Source organism: Equus asinus, chromosome 6 (genome assembly GCF_041296235.1).
Source record: "Equus asinus isolate D_3611 breed Donkey chromosome 6, EquAss-T2T_v2, whole genome shotgun sequence".
Lineage (NCBI taxonomy): Eukaryota > Metazoa > Chordata > Mammalia > Perissodactyla > Equidae > Equus > Equus asinus.
This window is the reverse complement of record NC_091795.1, coordinates 12,601,093-12,610,794: the sequence shown is the minus strand read 5'-3', so window position 1 is coordinate 12,610,794 and position 9,702 is coordinate 12,601,093. Positions and strand designations below refer to the sequence as shown.

General features: G+C 49.2%; 1 protein-coding gene across 1 annotated transcript in view; it reads left to right on the top strand.

The window, feature by feature from the left end:
• Positions 1 to 4,117: 4,117 nt before the first annotated feature.
• Positions 4,118 to 9,702, top strand: part of IL1R2 (interleukin 1 receptor type 2) — a 28,079-nt gene continuing 22,494 nt past the window's right edge. The window contains exon 1 of the mRNA XM_014854093.3: positions 4,118 to 4,365. Within this exon, the coding sequence (XP_014709579.1) occupies positions 4,352 to 4,365 (14 nt within the window). The 5' untranslated portion in view covers positions 4,118 to 4,351. The remainder of the gene's footprint in view (positions 4,366 to 9,702) is intronic.

Sequence of the window (9,702 nt, the reverse complement as noted above, 5' to 3'; positions counted from 1 at the left end):
GAGCTGGTGGGCAGTCGGAGGCCGGGAGGAGGACCGGTGATGTGCAGGACAGGCAGGCTGGCTGCTGGGAGGTGGGTGATGGCTGAGGGTTGGCTCTGGTAATAGGCACTGGTTGGGACCCAAAGGGTGTTGTCTGATGGTCTTTCTAGCGCCTCTTCCCGTGGAGCCTGAAGGGTTAAACCTAGCAGCAGCTCTGGTCGTGATGAGCCCTGCAGACCTTCCGCTTCCCACAGCTTCGGTCTGGAGTTCTCTTTCGGCACGGGGTGGGGGGGGGGGGTCTAAGCACCATGCCAGCTGTCGCAGATGGCAGCATCTCTCAGCTCCAGGTGCACAATAAAGGCATTGTACCTAAGACTGATTTGATTGTGTCCATGACGTCATCTTGATTTGGGTTCTTCTCTGTCAGTTTGGACCAGACTGGGAAGCAACTGGGACTGTTGGCAAGCAAAATCCTCATTCCTACCTTCGCGGGTGGACATGTGAGCTGGTTCTCAGCAGCGGGATAATAGCAGGATGAGTAATCGTTGTGTTACTTATTGACACAGAATAAAGACCAAATCTCTGCCGTGAGGAACTTCCCCCTGTTTCTGGTTCTAAGGAAAAGGAATTTCTCTTTACCTTTCCCACGGAGCAGAGAGTGCGGCTCCACCTCTGTGAGTGGCCTGTTGGTGCCCTGTGACGTTGGTTTCTAGGACTTTTCTCCTAGACAGGCTCTGTCCCCAGCACTGGCATGTCCCAGGCCCAGAACGTGGAAGGGCAAGGTGGAGGGAAGCGGTGGCTCCCATTACATGCAAGGGAGACAGCGGGCCTGCAGTCAGAGCAGGTGGGGCCTGCCTGGAGCCTCCTGAGCCCCACGGCAGAGGGAAGGTTTGGTGTGTGGATGGAGGAGCACGGCAGTGGAGAGCTTTGGGGCATTCAGTACTGGATTGGGGCTGTGCACCCTTGGGAGGGAGACTAAGCATGAAACGGGACCAGCTTCCAGCTCCCCTCCCAATCATGCTCTGGGCCCTGTGGGCAGGTAGGGGTGACAGTGGGCAGTGGGCATTAGTGTCATGGTCTCCTGGAATTCCCATCCCCTCCCAGTATCTGTCACTGAAAACCAAGGTGGAGAGAAGGAACTGAAAAGAAAAGCAAAAGGCTGGAAAGGAAAAGCCTTTCCATAACGAAGATTGGACTTTCTCTGAATTGAAAAGGAAAATAAATCTCTTCTGTAGATCTCAAAATCTCCATGCGTACTCCTTCTATGCCACACTTTCTAGACAACCTTAGCCCTCAGGTGTGAAGGAAATTGTGGCATTCCAAACCATACTCATGTGGAGCCATTTCCTGTGCTTCTGCTTAGAATCATAGAGCACAAACTGTGAGAAGTGGAAGGAATCTTCGAGCTTGTGGAAGGCTGAATAATGGTCCCCTAAATATGCCCACGTCCTAATCCTGGGACCTATGGTTGTTACCTTATATGGCAAAAGGGCTTTTCCAGATGTGATTAAGGTGAGGATTTTCAGGTGGAGAGATTGTCCTGGAGTATTTGGTGATGCGATGATGGAAGCAGGAGGAGAAAGGCCATGTGATGTGGGGCTCCAGTCAAGGAGTGAGGACAACCTCTAGAAGCTGGAAAAGGTGAGAACATGGATTTTCCCCTGGAGCCTTCAGAAGGAAGTCAGCACTGCCAACACCTTAGCCCACTAAGACCCATGTCGGGCCTCTGACCTTCAGAACTGTAAGAGAATTAATTGGTGTTGTTTTAAGCTACTGTTTGTGGTAATTTGTTACAGCAGCAACAGGAAACTGATACAGCATTTTTCTTTTTATGGGGTCTGATTGCTAAATTGATCCTACGGGTTTGATGACCATATTTTCTTGAATCAAAACTAAGGACTCTGATCTGACAAGAATGAGTGACTTTATGGGGATAATATGATGGAGGCTGCCCCATAAAACCAGGGACAAATAGTCCTTGTTCCAAACACATGATGGAGTGGCCAACGCACGCTCTCCTCCTCTCCTCCAAGCTCCTTTCTCACCTTCCCCACACTCTGACCTCCACACCGCAAGGAAGGAACAGGGGTCAGAGCCTCGCCACAAGGGTTTTCAGAGCATGCTGTTCATTTCTGAACGAGAACAGACTTTGGAAAGGCCTCCTGGGTCTAAAAAATGAACTCATTGCTTCAATCCTTGCAATAAACATCCTGGATGACTTTCACCTCAAACCTCAGAGGATTTCGAGATGCTGCAGAACATTCTGTGCCTTGTCTATTTCCCATCAGTTGGTGGAGAAATCGAACCAAATGTACTGGTTACGGCGGGAGGAGGCCAGTGTAGACCATGGGTGGGGAGTGGAGGATGCAGGAAAAGTAGCCATTGCTCTGTAAATACTACCGCAGACCTGCGATCTTCTGGGTGACTATTGGGTCTGAGGCATTAGTTCTTGAAAAGAATATTCAAGCAATTCGTGCGGCTCTGTGATGGAATTTTCCCACAGAAATAAGTGAGATTAGGTAAATTCCTCTTTATGGATCACAAGATCAGCAGTTACACTTCAGCATAGCCAAAAGCAGATTGCACGATTTCATTTCCTCTCTTTGGCTAGAATAAGCTGTGGTCTGCCCTTTGCTATTTAGTGAATAGGATCTCAACAAAGGCAGGTCAGCTGGGACTGATGTGTTTGGTTGACCAGAGCGAGAGTGTGGAGAGGACTGAGTTATTGGCATGCTCTTCATGCTGGGATGATGACGGTATTTGGTGAGATTGTCCTGCTGGGGTGATTACACCCTTGAAACTTAGTTGGCTTGACCCAAAATGATTGAAAAGCTCACTTTTCAATCTTACCATGTCAAAATTATGCAAGAAAAACAGATATTTCCCCTTCAACTGGTCCTTGGAAAGAGAATAAACATGGATACAATGTAGCATTTACCCTTTGCCCAACAAACTCCGTTTTGGGAGCATTCAGAGCTTCCACAAGAACACTATCCATCATGAAGTTATACACATCATTAAATTAACACAGCTTACCCCGTGGTGGTCCCCCTCAGTGCCCAGACCTCAGTTTGCTCTTCTTTAAACTGGGGGATGAATTTGACCACCTGAAGTTTCCGTCTATCTCTAACATTGTATTTTTCTCAGATTTTTTTCTTTTACCTAATCTGAGTTGTGACCCCTGAGAGTTATCTTCCTGTTAGCAAAAGGATAGAACTGGGGCCAATGGACTCTTGACTTTGAGCCACTTGCTCTGGGTATGTAATTCCTAAGATTTCTCTAAAAGAGTTTCTGTATCTGCCTTTTCACCTGTAATAACCTCAGTATTTGAATAAATGAGACAGAAAGTGTTATCAAGATTATTAACATGGATTTTTGAGGATATTGGAAAAATGTTCTTTTCCACCCACCAACAGGGGGATCCATTTTACACCTCTGCCTAAACTAGGCAACTCGACCTGACATATAGGCAAGAGGACCTGGAGAGCCAGAGGGTCCAGGTCCAGGCCCCATGCCCTTTGGTCCTGGCCAAGTCCTTGCCTGCCCCCCACTTGGCTTCCTGTTCATATCAAGGAGGACACTGGACTGAGAGGTCTTTAAAGCCCCGTCTGCCTGGACAGCAGGGGTTTGAATCATAGGTGGGGAGGCGGCGGCCGCCTCAGCTGCATCAGCTGCGTCCTCTCTAACTCCACGGGGGAAGCTCACGAGAGGCAGAGAGGAGCATCAGCGTCACCTTTGGGCCTGCTGGGGCGCGCGCAAGAGAGATTTGTCTTGTACAGACCTCCCAGGGCAGAATCTCCATTTCTGGAGTACAAACTATTCAGTTAGGCAAATTCCACAAACTGTAGTAAAGATTTGGAAAATCACCCCCTTCTTTCACTTAATCAAAAATCATATAAGACTGGGAGGGGGGTGGGGGTGATGCATATGCTTAACCTTCTTTCATCCCAGACGGGTTCCTTGGGGGAAACATCAACTATCCCACTGGTTAATGACCAAAAGGCCTCCTTTTCTCTCTAATGCAGCCATGGTCGGGCAAAACACACACCACTTTAAAACCACCTCTCAGCTGGAAGTACGTAAGTTTCAGCGAGTCACAAAAAAATAGGGAAACTTACAGAGAATTTCCTCGGCCACTTCCCCATCTGAGTGATCACGTCCCCGCCACGACAGCCCGGGGGTGCTCCCCTGTGAGGAGAGAAAGGTGTGTCCACAGCACCCAGCTGGAGAGAGAGTGACACAAGCCTGATTAGGAAATCCCTGGACGATGATGAGGATATAAATCCCTGCCCACACCGCTGAGCTTCCTTCTACCGCAGGTGAAAGTCAGGCCTGGCAGCCGTCCCCAGGCGAGAAGCGACAAGGAGAAAGAATGCAGAGCTACAGGTAAGGGGCTTTTGAGACAGAGAGACAGAGGCAGAAAGAGAGACAGACAGAGACAGAGAGAGATACAGAGACAGAGAGACAGAGAGAGAGAAAGAGAGAGAGAGACAGAGAGAGAGACAGGGAGAGAGACAGATCTGGGAGTCAGGACACCTGGGTTCTCCTGATGGCTCTGAACCTCGGGTACCTCTGCTGGGTGACCTTCCTCATCTCTGTGACCTTCAGCTGTATGAAGGTGACCTTGACCTTTCTGGGTCTCAGTTTCTCTATCTGTCAAAAACGGGGCTGGATCAGAGGGTTTCTGAGGACCTTGTATGATTTGAAGCAACGAGCGAAAACACGGTGGAATCCAGTAAGAGGAAACACTGCATTCAGAGGCTTTCTTCTTTGGAAGGGTCAAGGGATTTCCTAGTGTGGCATGTTTTCTTTTTTGAAGTAAGCGTAGCTTTTCCAACGCCGGAGCTCTCAGTGCCGGCTGAGCACCACGCTCCCTGTTGTCTTGGAGGAGCAGCTGGCAGAGTGTGGGGTCCAGCCTGAGCCCCTGAGGCTAAAAGTCTGGGTTCAAGTTCCAGCTTTGCCTCTTTCCAGCTGTCTGATATCACACATGTGTTCGTATCGTAACTGTCTCCCACAATGTCCGAACTCTAGTGAATGAGAACCATCTGATTAGAGATTGTCAGCAGCTTGCCACTAATCTACAGTCAGAAAGTGTTAAGCTTACCTTCATCCCTTGCCTCGTTCTTGTGAAAGAATACAACGGGGCATGATTCTTAAAAACAATTTCTTTTTACTCTCAATGGTAAATAAATTACACAGTTTGTTTTCACCCTCTGGGTGCCTCAGTTTCCGCATCTGTACATAGTGATCTTGGTGATGACGAGGATCACAGGGTGGTAGGAAGAGAAAATGAATCTGAATCGTGTGAGGCACTGTGTGCCTGGCACAGAATGGGTGCTGCCTAAGTACTTGCTGTGACCGTTAGACTGTCTCTCTTGAATCCCACTCCCCCCAGGGAGGCCTTTCCTGTTGTCAGAACCCAAGCTCCCGCAGGAATCCCCTGCCTCCTGCCCCAGCTCTGCCTCTAACATGGTGTGGTCTTGGTCAACACTTGCCATCTCTCTGAGTTTCCCCTTCTGTAAACTGAGGCAGTTGAGTGACCTGATCTTCCAAGACCCTCCCAGCAGCTGTGTCTGCCCTGGGAGGCTGCTGGCTTCCCTCTCCGCAGTCCATCCTGCCCCCACCAAGCTCACCCTTTCCCCCTCTCCTAGCTCTGCCTTGCCCACAGGGCAGTGAGTTCCTTCCCACTCAGTTGGGGTGCTGTTCCCCCTGCACAATAGGAGGAGTACCTCGGGGCTGGCCCTGGGGCTGAGGGGTTAAGTTCGCAGCCTCCACTTTGGCGGCCCAAGGTTTCCCCGTTGGGATCCTGGGTGTGGACATGGCACTGCTCGTCAGGCCACGTTGAGGCGCCGTCCCACATGCTACAACTAGAAGGACCCACAATGAAATATACAACTATGTACTGGGGAGCTTTGGGGAGGAAAAAAAAAATATTGGCAACAGATGTTAGCTCAGGGTCAATCTAAAAAAAAAACGAAAACAAAGAACGCCTCTCTCAAACCTGGTTACAGTCTATTTTAATTGTATTTTTCATTTTTCGGCCTCTGGCTACCCTAAAAGGCAAGAAGGCAGCTTGATTCAGGCTCAGGGGAGCTGTGAGGATAGTCTCTGCCCCAATTTGTTCCCAACTGGCTTGGGAATCCTGTTCCACACCCCGCCGGCCAGGACACCTTCCCCTCAACCTCCCCACTCCCACCCCGACCTCAAAGCCCAACCGTGTGACAGCAAACAGCTGAGTGATCAAGACCCACAGACCCCTCTCCCACCTCCCCTCCCCCAGGACTAGCGACAATACAGCTGAAGTAGTGCAAGTACCATAGATTCAGGTTACGTCATCACCTGCTCTTTGTATGGGGGACATTTGATCATGGTAGTGCCTCTGGCCAGTGGTTCTCAAACTTGGGCCTGCATCAGCGTCACCTGAAGGGCTGATTAAAACACAGATTGTTGGGCCCACTCAGAATTTCTGATTCGGGGGGGATGGGGTGTGATGGGGACGGGGGGTGAAGACTTGCATTTCTAGTAAGTTCCCAGTTGATTCTGATGCTGCTGGTCAGTGGGACCACACTTCGAGAACCACTTCATTAGGAAATAAGATGTGGTTTCGCGTCCAGTGACAAATCTATGAGGGAATTATTTCAGGACAAGAGCCTTTGGAGGCCTTTTTCAAAACAGAACTCATAGAGACCTTCTATTGGGTTTGCCATGAGTGCTGGGGGGAGAGGTCTTAAATAGGGATTATTCTGTTGAACAGATAGAGAAGTAGGCACGGCCAAAACAAGTGAGTCCGTCACTGTCTGAAACAGACTTCAGTCTCCTATCAGTTTTGTTCTCCACCTATGAAGGTGGTCTCAGCGTAGTTGGACAGTTTACACGGTGGCTGACTCCCCCAGAGCAAGTGTCCCAAGGAAACCGGGTGGAAGCTGCATGGCTTTTTCTGAGTTAGCTTCAGAGTTCGCCCAGCGTCATTCTGTTGGTTAGACTCGAGTCACAGGCTGGCCCACATTCAAGTGAGGTGAGTTGGACTCACCTTTTGGTGGTGGGGTTGTGTGGTCACATAATGGAAGACCATATGGATGGGAGATATTGTTGTGGCATCTTTAGAAATTACAACAAGCCACTCTGAGAAACAGTAGCCATGCTCATACAAATCAAGAGACGGAGCTTCTGAAAGAGGGCTTCAAACCTCTTCTGTGGGTAAAGTATACACGCCTTTGTGTTGCGCTCCTACTGGCTATCTTCAGCTGGTCAGATCTTTCTATCCTTGTTTCTCCTGTCTGCCTTATATTTCAGATGGGCAAGATTTCTGGATGACTGATAATTCAAATATCTGAGATGTCTACCACACTCAGATTGCAAGAGGTTGAAAGAAACATTCAGTTTAAAGACTGTGCATCTGCTCATAAGTACCTCCTGTCCCATGCCACCAAGAGCGTCCAGTTTCTAATTAACATTACCACAGAGTAGCCCAACAGAGCTGGAACTCCAACACCCGGGAGAACTCAGCAGTCGTGGGTCCTGGCTCTGCCGTTTGCTGGCTGTGGGTGGTTATCCAACTAAGACCCCGACCTGGTACTTTAGAAACTGCAGCTATGCACAGGACTGAAGCCTAAGCTCAAATCCAGACAAACTTAGAGCCCTGAGGTTTGACACCTGGGAGGTATAGCAGAGCTCTCAGTAGCCCACCCTTGTATCTTAGAGGTGAAGAAACCGTGACCCAGATTGGGTCAATGGCTTAGTGGCTTGCCCCAGATCCCATGGCTGGTTAATAGAGTACAGACGGGAATCTAGCCTCGATCTCCTGTTCTGTGTGCTTACAGACTCTACCGCTGCGATGTCAGTCTGAATGATAGCATTACAATTCCGCGGTAGGCCTTGAATATGTGTGTGTGTGTGTTTATGATTGTGTGTTCACCCGTTAAAGATACTCCTATAATATAGATATGCAGATAGGCTATTGATTCCCTTAGGTAAAGTTGCACACCGTTCTAGCATAGTGCCAGTGTTAGCTAAGTTATCGACTCTGATATCAGAAAGCTCTTGGGCTATATGATCGGCTGTTGGCAGGAATTAGTCAGAATGCTCACAGTGGAAGCTCTGACTTCTCACTCAGGTCTGTCAGCTGTGTGTTCTTGAGCAAGTTACTCACCTCCCTGAGTACTGGGGTCTGCTTCTGTAAAATGCTGATGAGAGCGACCACTTGTCTAGTGCTTTCTCTTTGCCAGCTCTGTGCTGACCTCTTTACATACCACATGCCATCTAACCCTACATGATGCATGCCCGGCTACAGCCATTTTACAGATTAGCAGACTGAACCCCACAAAGGCAATATAACCTCCCGCCTGGCTCTGAACCACCCAGCTGGCACATTCACACTTGCTCTGCGAGACTCTAATGTCCCCTGCTGTCCACAGTGCTCCCCTGCATGGGCTCCCTAAGTCTCAGGACTACTGGAAGATGCAGATAGACTTCTTCCTTAGGGTGGGATCAGACGCTAGGGAAGAAGTGGAGCTTAGAGGGAGGCAAATTTGCCTTCTGAAAAGACAGAGAATTTTCTGATCATGAGTACTTCCCAAGACTGGAAACATCCATCTTATGAGGGGTTAGCTTGGCGCTCTATGGAGGATGCTGGATTTGGGAAGACCATTTGGGTGGGCTTTTGGAGCCCCCTCCAGCTCCAGGTTCTGATGCTTCTACAGAGCAGAGAATGAGTATCAAGACTGAGGATTGTGTTGACTCATCTCATTAGCTCTGTGGCCTTGGGAATTTACTTAATGTATCTGAGTCTATTTCTATTGCTTCATGTTTATAATGGGGATGACGTACAATACCAGGCCCACAAGTTTCGCCCTCTGGAGTTGTTCAGAGAAGCAAATTCCTCTGACACAAACATCAGACTGGGAGAATTTCGAAGCTCGGTGGATTTGTACTGTGGGTTCTGAGGGCCTCATGGATAGAGCTTCCACGTCAGTCATTTTGGAGGACGATGGCGAAGACTCTGGGCCAGAGGAGGGCTCTTGCTGGGGGTTAGCCTGTGGGAGGGCCTGGTGCAGGGGGAAGATGAAGGAAGTGTCTTTGGTTGATGATCCAGCCCACTGTGGGCTCTCAAAGACTCGGGCTTAGAAGGGATGCAAAATGTAGATTTGAGCGAAGATTTGATGAGTTGAGTTGATTTACAGAATCTCTTAGTCAATGGTTCTTGGGGTAGAAGTTGGTCAAGGTCAAAAGGCTTGACAGGGAAAGGGTGGTTTTAGAGAGAAGGGATACTTGTGGGCGGAAAGTAAAATGTAAAGCGAACGCGTAGCCCTGGGTGGCGCTAAGTCTTCGACTCTCCAGGTTTTCCCCTTTGAGTTTCAGCCTGACGTGGTCCAATGCCCAGTTCTGCCAAAGGTGAGTCTTCCCGGGCCACAGGTTGTGTCCCAGATCCCACCAGGGGCAAGGACATGGAGGTGCTGTCATTCCGACATGGCCATGCAGACCAGAGACAGTCCCACGTGCTGCTCTCAATTTTCTTAATTCTGGGGGGAAAAAACCCTCACTTCTCTTTTTTCTATAGAATAAAAATAATTTGTGGACAGCCCCCCAAGGGTTCTGCTTTGAGCCAGTACATTTATCAAGAGAAGCCTGTCAAATATTTCCCTGTGTCTGAACCTGGAGGATCCCCCATCCCCCAAACTCTTACCCTTCTGTGCTTTCCAGAGACTTAGTTCAAAATGCTTTTAA